This window comes from Trachinotus anak, unplaced genomic scaffold (assembly GCF_046630095.1).
Source record: "Trachinotus anak isolate AG129_WGS33_773 ecotype Australia unplaced genomic scaffold, CSIRO_AGI_Tana_v1 ptg000032l, whole genome shotgun sequence".
Lineage (NCBI taxonomy): Eukaryota > Metazoa > Chordata > Actinopteri > Carangiformes > Carangidae > Trachinotus > Trachinotus anak.
Genome location: NW_027273883.1, coordinates 6,567,632 through 6,586,275, shown reverse-complemented (window position 1 = coordinate 6,586,275; position 18,644 = coordinate 6,567,632). Strand labels below are relative to the sequence as shown.

The 18,644-nt window shown below is 39.0% G+C and overlaps 1 protein-coding gene and 1 pseudogene across 1 annotated transcript; one reads left to right on the top strand and one right to left on the bottom strand.

Moving 5' to 3' along the window:
* Nucleotides 1-1,468: 1,468 nt before the first annotated feature.
* LOC139612907 (uncharacterized) lies at nucleotides 1,469-17,234 on the bottom strand (annotated as a pseudogene).
* Nucleotides 8,472-13,367, top strand: LOC139613018 (uncharacterized). The gene is made up of 7 exons (XM_071469290.1): nucleotides 8,472-8,975; nucleotides 9,781-9,825; nucleotides 10,611-10,636; nucleotides 10,752-11,102; nucleotides 12,319-12,509; nucleotides 12,601-12,771; nucleotides 13,091-13,367. The coding sequence occupies exons 1-7, from the start codon at nucleotides 8,723-8,725 to the stop codon at nucleotides 13,128-13,130; spliced, it is 1,077 nt and encodes a 358-aa protein (XP_071325391.1). The 5' UTR covers nucleotides 8,472-8,722; the 3' UTR covers nucleotides 13,131-13,367.
* Nucleotides 17,235-18,644: the final 1,410 nt, after the last annotated feature.

The following is an 18,644-nucleotide window of genomic DNA, read 5'->3' as shown; positions in this document are numbered from 1 at the left end:
GCTACACTGGGACAACCTGCAACCCTGCATCACTGTGGAAAGGCCTGAGGGACGTCCCCTCTTACTGTGGAGAACCATCAACTGGATTTCAACCTCGAAATGATTTACTTCAGGGTTGGTAAGCCCACATTCACGCCCTTCACCAGCCCCAACTCAGCAAACATACAAAACACAAAAATCAACAACTAACTGCAACCCTCTTTACAGGAGACCCGTCTGTTTGAGTCTTGAGTCCTTTGGTGACGACAGCGGTTCATAGCTTCAATCAATATTCAAACGTACAAACATTTGAACCTCATGTAAGAGCAGATAAACTCACTATTTCTATACAGTTTTGTGTACATGTTTGATTTTAAAGGCTAAATGACAAAAAAAAATGTGACATTTGATGCATATTAATGGTCTCTTTTCTAAACAAAAGTCTTAAGGTTCTTTAGGAGTGATTCTGATGGTCAGATGTGAGCGTCACTTTAACTAAAGTACTGCAAACTGCACTAAAGTGAATCACAGAGTACTCTGATGTTACAGTATAAATTTAGGTAAAGTAAAACACATGAATCATACAATAATATACAGAGGAGAAGTGAACCACACAATATTTATTTTGATGCCGGTAATAATTTTGAAAAAACAACAAAAAAATACAAAAACATTTGAAACAGAACATCGGTGGATATATTAATTCATAAAGCTCTTAAATTTCAGTTCATATAATTCTGTTTAAATTTGATGGCAGCTCTTCAATGATTAAAAACCCTTAAATAAAATAAACCTTTTCAAAATATCCTTCAACAAGGTGGACAATGAGGAAGTAGTTTTGACACTCAGATCTGTTTTTAACCTTTGGATTTGAACTCAGTGATTAACAATGTGAGATGATACTGTCAGTTTGTAGATTTGAGGACCCAAATGCAGACAACAAAAAGGGGTAGATAGAGTAAAAAAAGGGGAACTTAATGACAAAAAGGTAAACTTACAAACAGGAGAAAATGCCCAGAACTCAGAGTGCAAACAGGCAAAGACATTGTCCACCACTGATTTATAAAACATGCAGCATTTCACTACATACATCAAAGGACCTGAGCCTCCTGGGTAAAAAGCTCTGCCCCTTTCTGAAGATGGCGTTAAATGCACTTTAAAAATCAAAGAATATAATCCTCACATTAAGCACTTGGCTCATCCAAGTAAGAATGGGCCTGATGGAGCATGCCCAGGAGGGCATCATTGCCTCCAATATGTTACTTGTAAGCAAACTGTAGGGGGTCTAGTGTGCGTTCACTTTCCTTACTGCCATCCCTCTGGTATCTCTGATGCCTGGTATCCCTCTGAATATTTAGACATTCATTTTAAGATCAATGTGCACATGTTGAAAAAAACCTCAGAGGAAAAACATGTCATTTCTACACTCTATTACATCATTATACTTGCTTCATATACTATGTTTAAGGCACTCAATTCACTCAACATATAAGAGCCACGAACATAATAAGATTTTATTATAAATTTCAAATTAGGAAACATTTTGAATGAAGCTCCAACAGCAAATTCTTACTGGACATAATTGAGTCATGATAAAAAATGTTGAATGGTGAGATCCTTAATTCATTTCTTACATGATTGTCTGATAAACATTTTCTGCATCTGTTTTTTGGAACCTGACGGGAAATCTCATTATGTGTGTTTTGTTTAAAAAAAAATGAAGCAATTAAATGAGCCTCACTGATCAGGACGGAGAAGGCACTGAACAAAACACAAATTTCACAAAATTTAGTTGGAAAATTTAAGACAGCTTGTTAAAAACCCCCCAAGTAGGAAACCTCCACAGACATGGCATTAACATTAGTACAGCACCATGGATAATGTATAAAACTGTTTTGTGTTCAGGTAGACAACTCATGTTTGGTCTTTTTGTTGAGGTCTTCAATGAGATATTTCTCATGTCTTGTAAGGATTTCATAGAAGATGTCTTTGCATGTGTCACTAGCTTCAAGGGAAGGATAGAGCTCCCTCATCTTAGCATAAGTTGTAGGCAGTTTCCTGATTTCTTGATATTTTTCTGCGCCAATGACTTTTTTGGCAAGGAGCTCATCCAAAATTGGTGCGATGTTGGTCACTCTGTTGATCAGCGCAAGTTTATGTCCGTCCACAAAGTGCTGGCCTGAGGAGAGAGGAGAAGAAAATGAGTGAAAATGAAAAAGGTTTCTCTTCAAAATCCAATTTCTGTATTCACAATGTCGATGACTGAAGTTAATCATATATGAAATACCAGTGGCATGCAGTGACTTTTATAGATGAGCCCCCCCCCAGCAGAGACGCAGGAACTTCGATCTTGAAGAGTCGTAGCATTTATGTACTGACAAACATCCTAAAGTGCACATACATTGCACTGCTACGTTCACAGCTACACTGCTAACTGCTAACTAACAAGCTCTCTCTCTCTACCTTTCTCTGCCCCTACACACACAACCTACGCACTGATCTGAGCTGCCCTCCTCCTCTAACAATATTCTGCCTCAAACTTAATGCAGATTTTTCACAGAATTGATAAATAAGAGTGATTTGCTGGTGTGCTTGCTACTGCTGCCTCTTGAGTGCAGATTTAGTTTCCACACACATCTATGCATGCCCATGATGCGTGCAATATCATATCTGATCTCAGTTCAGTAGATGAGGGAAGGACAGTTTGCCTATCACACTTTGGCTGTTGCTAATTACCAGTCAAAGATCCAAGGATTATGCTCAATGCGCATGTGCAAACCTCCAAATGAAGCTGCTCTTCTCTCTGCTTGCCAAACTCCAGCCTTTGTCAACGGGACACGGTCACAGATGATATGTACTACAGCTGGAAGGCAAGCTAGCTCGCAGGGACAACACCCTGCTGCCACCACAAGAGGGCAGTAATTACATGAGGAAAGCAAACATGGATCCAATCCTTTAAGGGACAGAAAGCTGTTCTGAGATCAGATGTAAGGAGTGATATTGCTTCAACTTCAGTCTCATTCTAATTGATGTCTATTTCTAGCTTTAACTGGGCACTGCTTGCCCTGCTTGCACACCACTGTTCAGTGGTTTTCTGAGAAAAGGATTGTGTAAAGGTGATCCCTATAGTTCACTTGCACATGTGTCACTGAAGCATTCATTGAAGCATTTATAATTGCATGTGGGCCCCAGGTTGAGTACTTGGGACAAAATTAAACACAAAGTTGACTCATACTACAGTGATTTCGAGGAATAGAGACCCATCAAGTGGTTTGATGTAATTTTGTAAGTAATTTCGTTGCGGGGCCAGCAGAAAAAAGGTGTTTTGAAAAGGTCTTTTAAAAATGCCCACCAAATATTCAAATATACACTTCATTTAGAATATTTTCAGTGCTTTATCTTCCTGTTAAAACAAATTCAAGTTCAGCTCTTTGCAGTTCAGCGATTAAGAAATGTGTAGTACCAAAGGAAAGTGCTGTTTTCACAGGAAGATAAAGCACTGAAAGTATTCTAAATGAAGCGCACATTTACATGGATATTAGATTATTTCAGTGGGTGTTTTCTGAAAGTGTCTAAAGCATGTTTTCTCTTCCTGCCCCATCCACAGCAGCGCATCGCTCAGCTTCTGTGCCAGTGCTCCCGGCTGCTTCTGGCAGCACGCTGATCCAAATCTACTGCAGGTAATACACTGACTATGCATATATGCACGACTACCGCACATCACCCCACATCAAATAACCCAAACCATCACTTTAAAGAGAGAGGTTTACAGTTATACAGAAGGAATATTCTCCAAATGCCACTTTATAAATCCTAGTTTTTATGATGACATTTTAGGGGAACAAACCAATTTGTTTTCTTGCTAACCGTGGCATGTGAACATTGTTACCAATCTGCCATCTGTATGCTTTAATATGAAGCTAGAAAACAGTTAGCTTAGCTTAGCATGAAGACTGGACGCAGGGGAGAACGGCTAGCCCATCTAAAGTTGGATAAACAAGCTATAATGGGTTAATTAGTGAGTGTCAGAGGTGCTAATAGGCAGATTTTCTAACTCTGGACATTCACCTGCTGCCATTGTATTTCCACCAGTTGCTCCAGGCGAGGATCCTGCAGCTGTAACAGATTTAGAGAAAAAGAAAAATGCTTATTAAGGGATTATTCTCAGATGAGCGTTTATGCATACTCCTGTTCTCTCGTCCATACAGCAAACTAATTGTTTTATTTCATGGTCTTGGGAGAATTTAGATGGTTTACTGTGGTTAAAGTGCAAGTAGAATTTAAAATGAAAACTGAGCTGCAAATCTGCAAAAATCTCTCCAGTGTATTTTTCTTTCAGTTTCACAGAAACTGATCTAATACCACATAGATGGCATTTATTGATTTGACTACACATTTCTTTGTTTTATACTCATTATGTTTTGTTACCACATTTGATTGATATGTTAAACCTTCTCATGCTGCTTTAATGTTGTGGTGAACTAAAGGCACGTTTCTGCTCACCTAAACATTTACATTGTGCATGACAGCTCCAAGAGTACAGTCCAAAGTCCACTTTGGTGAAGGATAAAACCTAGTGTTACATGATCCTGCAGTTGTCTCCAACAGATGATCTATAATGCCCCATGTTAAAAAAGAGAAAATAACTCACTGTCACTGGAACCAGGTTGTGATTATTGTCCACCCAACTCTTCAACTGCAAAAAAATAGGAAGACAGTTAGTTTCTGATTAAATAATATATGATGGAATTAAAATATGAGATAGCCTGGAACACAGTAACTCTGGAGTAATATTTCAACAGAGTCACAAGTGGCACTGAAATATGCGTGGGAAGAAACCCAAAACAAGAGAATGTAAAAGTGACCCACAGTCATGAATCCTATGAAAGGAAAGCACCCATTCATAGGCGAAAGTAGGCCTGGGCCACACTGAATATTTACTGGAATTACACAGTACATTTCGGGAAATCACACAATAAATCGCGGGCTGTTCACCATCATCATTATAAGGAGACCTGGCCTTCCCGCTGTTGAAGATGAGTTATTTTGCAGCCAGATCTACATTTATTACAGTTTTAGTAATATTACATAAGTGTATAATGACGGGAACAAGCCTTAAGGACGCAGCCTACATGTGCACTACGGGCTTTGCACTTTTTTTCTGCTATTCAACAACATAAATAAGGACGAGTTTGTCTTTCTTGCAGTCATATCGTCGCGGTGACCCGAACAGCACTGGGCAATAAAGAAAGGAGAGAAATGACCGACGGCTGACTGCGGATCAGGGAAGTTGCGTAAGCTCAAGTGTCCTGAGCTCGTAAATGAAAACGAAAACATTTCAAACGTTTTTTCACTTTAATTTCCACTTTCATTAATATTATACCCAAAAAAACGCCTTTCCCATTAAACCGTGTCGCTACTTTATATTCAGACTAACTTTCAGGATGTTCTGCAGCCTGATACTTGAGGCTACTTTCTCTTCCGCTCTTCACCAAACATTGTAACCAGATGTTTACCGAGTCTTTCCGCCGCGTCGCTGCAGCCGATCTCCCGCAGTATCTCCGCCACCACCTGAGGAGCTCTGGCTTCAGTGAAGGCTGAGACCACGACGTTTGTGACTTCTATGCGGGTTTTACCCTCCACATCATTGCGCGTAACACATGGCTCCTCTCTGCGGTCCAGAAGCTCCTCAACGAACTCTCCAAATTTCCCCCCGCTCAGGTTCGCCAGTGTGCGCTTTATAGAGGCTTTAATGGTTTTAGGAGGCATTTCTTACCGGGAGGGTGCAGGCCGTGGTCCCGGTGGTCGGTCTTTATCCCGCTCAATTCGTGCTGATGTCACCACGGAGCAGCAAAATGTGGTGCCTTCAATGCTGTCGGAAATCTTACGATCAGTTCCCTAATCAAGAGTTTGTATTTATTCATTCACTTTGCTTTAAGACCGCCCATTAAGCGTTTCCAGCAACATACAAATAGTAAATAAATGGTTTATTAACCCACTTAGCAGATACACCTACGGTTTTGTACAAAAGTGCAGGCAATAAAAGTAAAGTGAGAATGCTTTCAAAAGTGATTTCATTGATAGTTTTTATGAATTGTCCTCATACAACGTGCAGAAAAGCTGGAAAAATAAGTTCAAATCAATATTTGGTCTGACCAGTTTTAGGCACCCAGGATGTTTATATTCTTATCCATCACACAGTGCCCTCAGGGTGAAGTCTGGACTTTTACTATTACATTTGTGCAGGCTCTGGTTGAGCTACTTGGCCCCGTTCAGTCACTATGGTGGATGGTAAACAATACTCAGATTAACAAACCTTTGTAATTTATGTAAGAGCAGATAAACTCACAGTTTAATTAATCTTTTACACTTTTGCTCATGTTTTGGTTTTAAAAGGCTAAATGACAATGAAAAAAAATAGCGCAAAACACTCAAGAAGACCACAAAGACACACAAAGGGGCTACAAATCTGTAGCTGTTCTGTGTCTCTTTCAATATGTCTTGCTCCAGGGATGAGGGGCCCTTTACTTGTCTGTTCCCAGGGACCTAGTGTCTCATAATCCATCCCTGCCTACGTAAAATGGTTACAAATTAGCTCCAACTCATGCAGCTAAAATAAAATCCTACTTGCACATTGATGCATGAGTAATGATATATCTAATGATAGAACATCATCAATAGTCTAGTAGCAATCACAGGGCACATACTTTCTGATACTTCCGATCATACTTTTACTTTATTAACACTTTCAATACAGGATGTTTACTTTTACACTGTGGTTTTACCTATATAAAGGATCTGTGTCCTTCCACCCTTGTATAGTGCTTCAACATGTGGAAAAATTCAAAGCTGGACAGACATTCAGTGCCAAGAGATGATATAGAGATATGAGAGAGAGAGAGAAAGAGAGAGAGAGAGAGAGAGAATTACTGTTTATAAAGCTGTGACTGGACAACTGCTGTCAGGGGGAGGTATTTAGAAAATGCATAGTGTTGGTATTTCCAACTGCTCCAAATGCAACACTGTGTCCTGGATGTAGCCTCAGTTGAATTTTGCATAATGTGGATATGTAGCAGGCATTTCCTGCAGAGTGGGGAGTGGACAGGAACATGTGGCACCAGAAGTGTGGGGTGAGAACCTTTTATGGCCACAGCGAAACAAGCTTGAGGAAATAGAGGGACAGTCTGTATGGTGTGGATATTTTAATGAGCATATCACATTGTGGGGGAGTGAGAGAATGGGCAATAAGTAATAGAGGAGTTAGAACATGTAGGTACTGGATGGAAATAAATGATAAATAATACCAGAAAGGAATCTGTTCTTAATCTATTGCTGGTCTCCAGTAATACCGACTGTTTATCAAGAAGGAATCATAGGGAGTCATATGTAAAGTTAACATTTCTTTATCACTGGTTCTAGGGGGCAGAGGAGGGAAACTGATAATTGAGAAGGGAGAACTTTCATAAAGAAAGTGATAGATACCTGATTAAGACTGATTATAAATAATATATACATAGAAACATTTGATAATGAAATAAGACAAGGTGTAACAGCAGTAGCATTTGAATCCAATCCTATAAATGCAGACTAAAGAGTAAAACAGTGCCACGGTGAGATGACGAGTGTAAAGAAGCCGTGTCAGTGCCATAAGTTAGTGAAGAGAACTCATAATTTCCAGCAAATGTTTCAGGACAAACAAGCTCACTACAAGGTGTTGCTACTGAAACAGGAGCACGGCTCAGGAAGGAGAGGCAGGGCCGCTAGGAGCTTAAAGCATCCTTTGAGGATCCGTGAGGAACAGGCTGAGTCTCTGGCACATCTAGAAAAAGAGTACAAGAAGGAGGTCTCAGCTACCAAGTACCTACCCGACGTTCAGGTAAGGTAGGGAGGGTCAACCCCATAGTAGGTTTAGCCCCAGCATTGCTTACAGTTAGAAGGGATTATTAACCTTTGGGATCAGGCCTGCTGTGTCGTCAAGGCCCGACACTCACAGCGTGGAAAGACAACCAGATCTGCAGAAGTGGGAGATATTTACATAATAGGCAACATAAAGACAGGTCGGTGCTGCGAGGGTGGCATGCAGGAAATGAAGTGAAGAAAATAACATCACAAGATCATCATCCTCTCATCATCTGAGAATAAGTCACTCACGACTCAGCTAAACATTACATAACATAGGCAAACACCCAACTAGAAACGCAGGCATTGCAGAAACACTCAAGCACCTAGCCTACTACTTCAGTGCAAGGAATACCACAGCAAGAGAAATCACCTTTTTCAGGTACAAAGAAAAGCAAAATAACTTTTCATTGTCAGGTCTCTTGCAGGGTGTATGGTGACATTAAGTTTATAAAAACCAAAAGACCTGAGCATAAAGACTCTTCACCGCTACATAACCTGTGAGAGGCAGCATCGTGCCGTGACGCATCTAGTCTGCAGAAGAAGAAGACGAAGAAGAAGACGACGAAGAAGAAGAAGACGAAGAAGAAGAAGGCGGAAGCGGAAATAAGCTTTAGGCGCGTAATCTCAAAACAAACTGGTTCATCATAACAAACGCAGGCGCTGGAGGATTTCAGATGGGACGATTTCGATCATTTCTGTTCCCGCTCGGGAATCGCGGTGGCGCTCTTAAAGTGAAAAAAAAAAAAAAAAAAAAGGACAATCTGTTGATTAAAACTTTTCCACAGCGTTTGTGGATAAAGACTGACCACCAGTGAGACGGTCTGGGAGAAGTTGGTAAGAAATGAACCCCAAGACCAAAAAAGAGTCTATAAAGGACGCACTGGCGAAACTGGGCGAGAGGAAACTGAGAGAGTTTGTTGAGCAGCTTCTGGACCGCAGAGAGGAGCCGTGGGTCGCACGCTGTGATGTGGAGGGTCAAGACCATTTAAGAGTCACAAACGTCCTGGTCTCAGCCTTCACTGAAGCCAGAGCTCCTCAGGTGGCGGCGGAGATACTGAGGAAGATTCGCTGCAACGACGAGGCGGAAAGACTCGGTAAAGGTCTGGTTACTGTGTGGTTTGAAGTAGAGCTGAAGAGAAAGTTAAGACCACAGGACACACAGGTCTGTGTTGAGAGGCTTCCCTGATCTGCAGCTCAGCTCGCTGAGACGATAATGCTGCAAGGAAAAGACAGAATTGTCCTTATTTATGTTGTTGAATAGTAAAAGTGCAAAGCCCGTGCATGTGTGCATCTGCAGGCTACATCCTTAAGGCTCATTTCCATAATTATACACTTGTATGTAATAAAATGTGGAGACAAAAATAATCAGGTTCTGGCTGCAAAATAACTTATCATCATCAACAGGTCACTGTATAAGTCACTGAATAAAGATAATGGTGACACTACATAACACAGACCACCATTTTATATTATTGTTATTACTGATATTATTATTATTATCCCGACATTTACCATGTCATTCCTCTAAATTTACTGTGTAGCTTAGACCTAATTTTGTCTTGTGGATCAGTGCTTACAGTTCCTATAATTTTACTGACATGTTGACGGCCTACAGCAGAATAATTGGGCTTTTTAAAGGAAAGCAACACTCTGGAAATGTGGGTGGTACTTCTCTACCAAAGGCACATTCAGTTTGTTTTATAGGATTCATGACTGTGGGTCACTGACTTTTACACTCTCTTGTTTTGGGTTGCTTCCCACTCATATTTCAATGCTACATTTGACTGTATTGAAACATTATTCCAGAGTTACTGTGTTCCAGGCTAACCCTGTATCTCGTATTTCAATTCCATCACATATCGTTTAATCAGAAACTAACTGTCTTTCCATTTTTTGCAGTTAAAGAGACGGGTGGAGAATCATCACAACCTGGTTCCAATGACAGTGAGTTTTCTCTTTTTTAACATGAGACATTATAGATCATCTGTTGGAGACAACTGCAGGATAATTTGATACCAGGTTTTATCCTTCTCCAAAGTGGACTTTGGACTGTACTCTTGGAGCTGTCATGCAAGGTGACAAACAGCACTTTCAAGGTCATTTGGCAAGGTGTACATTTAGTACAGTCAGACACATATACAATATCTAAAGAAGAATATAATTTTATTTTGCACCAGAGCAGAAACGTGTCTTTAGTTCAACAAAACATTAAAGCAGCATGAGAAAGTTTAACATGTAGATCATATGAGATAACAAAACATAATCAGAATATAAAACAAAGAAGTGTCCAGTCAAGAATATAACAGGGTATCTGCAGGCATTGAAACTCTTAAAAACTATTAAAGTATGATATTTCATTTACATAGGTTGTAAATACTTTAAGCAGTATAGTTATTAATCTTTTTGTATTAGATGTGGGCAAATACTGTAAAATCTCTGACATTAGCCATAATCAATCTCACGATGAACTAAAAATGAAAAAGATTCAAGATTAATTGAGAAACAATATGCACTTCTTAAACTGTAATTTTGAGGCAGCGTTGGATTATCTGTTCAGAGGCTGCCATTGTGACCTTTGGCCTCAGTGTCCTTCAGCTGGAGCAGAGGTTTACACCACAACTTCCTCTGAAACTGCATACCAAAGTCAACTGGTTCAGTGTGGAGAATTATACAGTAAACAGTGCAATACTTGAATCAGCCTTTAACCATCCTGTCGTCTTTCTTTACAGATTCAGAAACCAAAGCCTGTGTGGATGTAAGTTTGTATTCACACTGTAAAATTCACTTTAACATGTGGCTGGTCAATAAAAACAGTACTCACGTTGGCGTTTTTTTAAAAATTTGTTTTCATTTTTGTTCTCCTTCATTAGAAAGGTGACCCTACCTTCCAGAAGACCTCAAACGGGGAGCTGGACACAAAGCCCTCACAGGAGGCTCGGAGCCATGTGGCCGGTCGGTGGCCTTTAGCGCCTGCAGGTCCTCCTGTGAAGAAGCCAGAAGAGGTGGCGGCTGAGGCGAGGGCCTGCGTTCTCTCTGAGGGCGGGGACTCTTCCAATGATAGGCTCGTTCTGAGCAGGTACACGCTTCAGTTTGGCCAGTACAGAGATAAAACCTACAAATGGCTGCTGGAAAATGATGTGACATATGCAGCAAACCTCGTGGCTAGCCACCAGAAGGAGCGAGAGCACACGAAGCGTCTGGACCCGCTGATGGCCAACAAGGTACTGCAAAGAAAAATGAGATCCTGAACACATTGAAATTGTCAAGCTTCCATAAGTTTTTATTAACAAAAACTTTTCAACCTACAAAGTATTTATCTGTCAAACTGCTGGATTTATAGGCTATACAGAAAATGAAAGATCCACCTATATTTAGTAGATCACATGATAGAAAGCAACACTCAGGAAAATCCTAAGGTGAGAGCTGTAGCCCATGAAAGACATGTAAAAGATGTTTTGTATAATTTATTCAATTTGGAGATTATATATTTAAAAAAGAAGCAGAAGCATGAGTATGATGTAAAATTACACATAAGAATAAGGAAGTACTATAATAGTAAGTTTCTTGGGTCTTGGCACCAGGACGAGTCATATTATAGAGAAAATAAAGGAAATTACACTTTATATTTGTTGTTTTTTAACAAGTTTTTCATGTAATTCCTCGTTTAAATCATGTGGAAATATGTTTTTTTTGTTCTCATTGACCTACATGGATAAAGACTTTGTAGGTTGAAACGTTGCAATAATAAAACTATTTGGAGCTTGCAAATTTCAGTGTGCAGTCAACCTCCTCCTTTGTCCTTGCCCTATTTTGTCTTGCATCTTTCTGGGGTGTTTTATTCCTCTTATATTGAAGCTGTTTTAACCTTTGTATTTATTTGCTGGTTTACATTCTTATTACAAAACAGACTTCAAGGTGTTATTAATCGCAGCTCTAAAACTATGGTCAAAATACAGGGATGCCTTGCACAGCTTAAAGGACAGAATAAAGAGAACAGTCAGTAGATGAAATGAACAGTGTAGCTTGTACACAGATTGATAAATGCATATTTTTTGACATAATGTGTCTTTGCGCTGTAATTTCAACTTCACCTCAAATTGTCCGTTGAGAGGTGAATGAAGTATTTTCAGTTTAATTACTGCGGAAAGCCAGAAAGGCCATACTTGCAAATATTTTTTTTTAATCCTGTTATCTCAAGTTACAAAGCTCGTTATCCTAAGATAACAAGATATTATCAGGAGAAAATGATTGTTTGTGATGCTGTCCCGTTATCTTGATATTTATTCCGTTATCTTGGGAAAACAAAAAATAATTTTCTCCTGATAATATATCTCAAAGTAACAGGATAAAAAAAATTGTGAGTATGGCCTTCCTTGGCTTCTGTAAATTACAGCTTGAATAATAACACCAACGTTTTTTGTTGTTTTTGATTTGAAGGATGCCTTGACTCGATACGTGATGGCATACCCTGAGGTTGTGAGGGAAGTCAAATTTCATTGCGAGTATGAGAAAGCCAAAGAAAGATCCCACCAGTCAGGCCAAGCAGGATCTGCCCTTGTTGGTTTTGGTAAATACCGATCTAAGACGCTGAAGGGTCTGTACGAGTCGAAGGATTGGGACGAAATCAGGTATGATGAAATGATAAAGTGAATTGCAGTAGATGGTGATGTTGGTGCATCAGCAGTCATTAAAGGCCACCACTCCACAATCTCTACACAGGTATGTCGATTTTCTGCGGGGAATGAAGTCGACCTGTGACCAAGGGTCCAAAATGGAGGAGGCTATCAAATACATTTTGAAGCGCGACAAACAGCGGGCCGCAGCCAAGAAGAGGCAGACCAGAGAGAATCAGGTCCAGAGCACCAGAGGCCTGTCCACTGTTGCTTCTAGGTATGTGTTGTGTTCTAGAAAGGTTTAGTTTTATTGTCTTAATTACTACTGATTGTTTGCGGTGGCTGCATTTTTTAAATTATAGATATCTACTGCAGGCTGTTAAATACATACAGTGTGTCCAGAAATTATTCAGACCTCTTCAATTTCTCACATTTTATGTTGCAATAAAGTTGAAGTACAGTCTCCGGCCATAAATGTGTGGCCTGTAGATCATTTGGCATACGTTTTGTGTTTTTCTCAAATGCCTTGGATGGTCTGTCTCACACCAGTGTTTTTTTTTTATTTTATTTTATTTTATTTACTGTCTCCTCTGTAGGCCTGTACAGAAGAAGCAGAAAAGTAGCAGGAGGACATGACTCTGCCATCTGTCCGTTTTTGACAAATTTCTCTTTGGAGGCCACTGTTCAATTTTCCTGTAGCAAAGTGGACTCGTAGGACCAAAATGTAATACAAGCCATAGGTTTGTCAAGTGTCAGTAAAGCTTTTCTTTTTAAATCAATGTATGTAGATAAATGTATTGTAGAAATGTACAATTCAAACACCTAGTTGGACCAATATCAATAAATGCTTACATTGTGGTTTTAAAACAGTAACTGAGTGACTGAGTTTATTGACTAATTAAAGACTATGAGCCACAGAGGAAAAGCAACTAAAGAAAAACTTTATGATGGCTGAAAAAATACAAAACATTGATGCCGTTAGTTTGTGCAGATAATCCTCTTGTACGACGATGTTCTTTCAGAGCAGTTCGTTAAATGTGGTGCGGTAGTGTTCACTTGCTTAAAGATAGAACACATGCTGATGCTGAGGATAGATCAGCTTGAATGTTTTGATACGATATGTAAATTAATCTAAAATGAGTGGCTCTCAGCCCCTTTTAATTTAGTCAAAGTCGCTCTTAGAGTTAAAAAGTTGGTGCATTAATGGATTAAGTGTATTGATAAGCTACATCTTATAAGAATTTATTGCAAATGGTTATATAGCAGTTTGCTTTTTCAGCGTGGTGTTTCAGTAATGTGAACTACCCCTCAAAGTGCTTCTTTTAGAGAGTTTCAGTACTGTGTTAATGCTGGGGTTAAAGAGAGTCTGTGTAAGTGCAATTCAGACCTTCCTCATACACAGATCCATACTGTTGACATTCTGTCTATATTTACACCAAAGAAAAGAATAATATCTTAATGCGGAGCTATTCATCTGTAAACATTTAGAAATTGCTTGACTCACTTTAATGCTGGTCTAAAATGTGAACTGCTGAGTATACAGTGAAGAAAAAGCTGTCAAATAGAACGGCAAGAAAATATTAGATCATAAAATGTGGTCAAGACATCTGTAAGAGCAAGTTCAACGCAGAAATGACAAATTCATGTGGACGTATCAAACACACTCTTGCACAGATTCTGAGTTGCCAGGACACATATAAATCACCAGGTTATGTTCCATATCATATCCTTAATATGATTCATATCAGCATAAGACATGACCGGGACAAGGGTGCATGAGGAGAGGAGGTACTTATTGGCAGATGATGTGGATGATGTTTAATTAAAAATAAGGCTGAACAATATGAAAAAATATAAGTCATTTGTGAATTTCATTTTCACAGAAAAAAAAAATACATATATGATGTGCTTCTTGTTGGGGCTTGCACCAAATAAGCATTTTCCTTTATATCTGGAGATTTCAATCAGGACAGACTTCATTCTGAGTTAACTTGTACATTTTTATTAAGAAAAGTGAGAGGAGTGATAGTCTTTGGCAGTCACACCCCCTCGTGATGTCATCGTGTTTGAGAAGGAGGTGAGAAAACAACCCTGGGGTCAAGACACTGGTGGTGGTGATGGGAGGAAGAGGATACTGGAGATCTGGATGTGATGTGGACTCTGATGATCAGCTGAAAGCAGAAGAGAGGGAAACAGATTTTAAAGTCTGACAGGAACAATGGGACTTCCTCATTGAGATAGTGGTAAAATCTGATTGGATACAGAAAAGACCTGAAGTCAGCTGATTATGAGAAGTGGGGTGAGAGAGGGAGAGAGCAAGAGAGAATTACTACACACAGAAGTAATTATTGAATGTAAATACATTATATATCTCAAAAATACTGATCCTGAATAATATCAACAATGGGGTTTGATGTCATGATGATGTTTAGTATTATCTTTTATTTCTTTTTTTTTTTGTTCTCATCAGTATTAATTTCAGGTAAGCAGCCAGAAACCAGCCTGCAGGCACTGATGTGTTCTGAGAAGGTGTATAGTCAGTCAGTGTGTACCTTCTCTCACCATGATTGCTCCAGCTGAGGGTCTTGCAGCTATAAAACATTTAAGAAAAAAATATTTGTATTGCAGCTCTACACATTGGACATTTCTTTACATGTCGATAACTTCATTCCATGCAGGAAATAAAGTTTTTGGCAGGTTAACTCACAGTCCAGCAAGAAGTCTACTGTCCCTCGCGTAGATCTCTGTCTGTAAAAATAGAAACATGTGTGTTAAATTGTACAAACAGATTCCTTTGCACATAGTTTACTCTTTACTGATCATTAGCCTGGGCCTCAGCCAGTGGTATAGTGTGGTGTGGTTTTATATTCCAACTAAAAAAGGTAACATATGTTGTCCACGCTGAAATAAGTTGTGGCTGTGAACTACTATTACTTACATTAGTCTGAATGTTAAACATTTAATAGAATTTCAAACTGTTCATTGTCATTCAAGTTCATTTCAACTGTAGTAAATAGTCGGGCAGTCTAGCATTGCATAATCTCCAAGGTTGGTGTACATGCAGAGCCAGTTCAACATATTCTTTATCTGGTTGTACTGCACAGACTCTGCCAATAATTAAACGATAACAGGACTAGAAAACTACTTTCATCACGTTTGGATATTGTTGCTGCTGCTACCGTTTTTGACATGATGTGTGTCCACTTTTAAGACCTAAGGTGTAGGTTGTTTTTTGAAAGGCAGCGAAAAACATAAATTGTTATAGACAACCGTTGTTATCTAAACACATGAAGAGAGCCACATGACTGTCACATACTGTTGAGAAAGGCTCTGTTCCAAAGTTGTATTTTTAGCATTTAGTGTTTTTAATAAAGGGTCTCTGGGATTTTGAGGTTTTCTTAGTCCTGGAACAGAACCCAGAAGTTCCAGTTCCACATTTTGGACTCTCCATGAATCTTTTTACAAGAAAGTGAAGAATTTTCCAAAATGATGATGTTGTTATATATGTCACCTATAAGGGGATATATTATTATCACATATATACATCCTCTGGATATATGAAGATATATGTTTATATTGTATGTGCAATACCCATAGAAACTTTTGTATATGTACACATTGAAAAATTTCTACACAATGAATTTTTATATGGTATAACATGTTGTTAATATATATTCAATTTATATTCGGACGTTTATTAAAACCACATACATGTAATAATCTATTTATATATTTTTCTTATTACTGTCTTATTAATTTTAAACATGTCTATCCTCCCATTCTGGGAAACTGGTCCCAGATATTTGGACCATACTGTAACTATAATATATATTGACAGGATATGAGATGGATATATAATCATGTAACACACGTCTACATTATAAGCATACATACATAGACATATATATTTGTATGGGCTAGAAATGTATGTTAAATATAAATTTCTAATAAGTTCAATATTTAGTTTTTTTATGTATATATTTCCTATATAGAAAGTCAATATATGCATGTTTGTGTCTGGGTATAGCCTACTCACTGCATTAATGTGTAAAAACGAGAATATTACAGACACATTGTTATCTGCTTTTTGTGAACTCTCACAGTCAATATCGTTTTCAGACTGAAAATGCAGCTGTGTGAATGCCATCTACAACAGGCTACCTTCCATATATGTGTGTGTGATTTCATTGGACCATGTGACGGCGGGAAAACCGGCTTTAAAATGGGACTGAATGAAAACCCTGTGGCCTGAAGTGATGTCGGGCGCAGCGCGTTGATACAATGTGGCGCTGAATGAGAAGCTCACGACGTTATATTGTTTCCACCGCATTTGAGCCAATGTAGCGATGAACCGCGGAAGTGTTCAGCAATCTCACCGAGCCTCTCGGCCTCGTCGTTACAGCCAATGTCCCTGAGAATCTCCGAGACCACCCAGGGAGCTCCGGTCTCGGTGAAAGTTGAAACCAGGACGTCGGTGACTTCGAGATAGTTTTTTCCCTCCACCCTGTTGCGTCGGACCCGCGGCTCTTCCCTGCGGTCCAGGAGATATTCGACGAACTTCTCAAAGTTGTTCTTTGACAGGTCCGCAAGCGTGTCCGCTAAAGTAATCCTGACAGATCTGCGTGCCATTTCTGCTGCGATAGAGTTGAAACGTTTGGTTCAGACCGCAGATGGGTGTTTCTGTCCGCACTCGCCCCTCTTCTAACACGCACAAGACAGGAAGGCGGATGCATTTCATTCTGCTGGGAAATATGACCTTCACCCAGACAGCTTCCAGATGTGAATGTAACATCTAACATCCTCTTGCAATCAGCATTAAATTAATGATTGACATAAACTGATGACGTATCTTTAATTTGCGACCTTTGTTATAGTCACTTACAAGCGGCTCTGGAAGGCAGCTTGAAGCATGTAAAGCCTTTAGCTTACAGGATGCTATAAGCTAAGCTAAACCGTCATATCTATACAGACACATGTTGGCCCCTAAAGTAACCGAGATATCTGCAGCTATATTTTTTTTCAGGAGAAGCGTAATCAGCTTCAGACAGACTGATTTTATCAGTAAATGAACATCAGCTCAGTTGAAATTATGCGAATTGCATCCAGGAGCCTATAGAAAACTGCCACTGCCCCAGATCATCACTTTAAATCATACCTTTGTTCATGTATGTGTAGCTCAAAACCACCTACACTTTCTGAGATGGCAGCATTATAGAGTCTAATGTTAAGTTAAGTTAAAATATGTACTTATGGCTTTGTTATTTACTAATGCATCACAGACCATATAAGCCTGTAAGACATTAATAGGACCAGTTTATGGGAAAAATTAGATTATGGAGAATCCTCCCATACCATTTGACCTTTAACCCCTGGAAAACACCTGGACCAAAATCCACATATAAACTGCTTATCAACATTTATAATTTATATTATAGCCATTTATTAATTTATAGAGTTTAATTAGCCATTGATGCGTGGAAAACTTAAACCAGCACAAATATAGAGAGCAATGGTGCATGGAAAATGTTGATGGTAGCTGTTTTTATTACATTCTTAAGAAGTTCCCATTCTGTTTGAATAAAGGCTCTCTTGTATCAATATGTAAAATGTGGTAATAACACATCTGGTTGTTTTTATTTAGTGGTAATGCAGCTATAAATGGTGGTAAACCATTGATACATACTTTGGGTTTTACAACTTCTAAAAAGTCATCAATATTTATAAAGGTCTTGGGTTTATGAGTTCCTTATAGGCCATGAGCAAAATATTATTGATCTGCATTTAGATAAATGTTAAGAAATCCACCGTAAATGGTCTGACGGTCCATCAAGTCTGTTAACAGGCAGTTTATACATGGATTTTTATCCAGATGTCCTCCGGCTTTTCTCCACAAGTGGTAAAACAGTCAATTGAAGAGGTCTCCATTTTCCAACTTGACAACCAAAAAGTTGCTGGCTCACAACTGACCTGTGAAATACGTTTTAACTATTAATAAATACATTACTTGCAGGTGTTTTATAAGACAGTGGTCCCAGAAATCCTCTCAAATATCTCATCTAGTTAAATTATTTTGTGACTGTAGAATCTAGGTGGAATACTAAACACATATTGCAAACACATTTTATTAATACAGAGTTAGACTCTTCACAC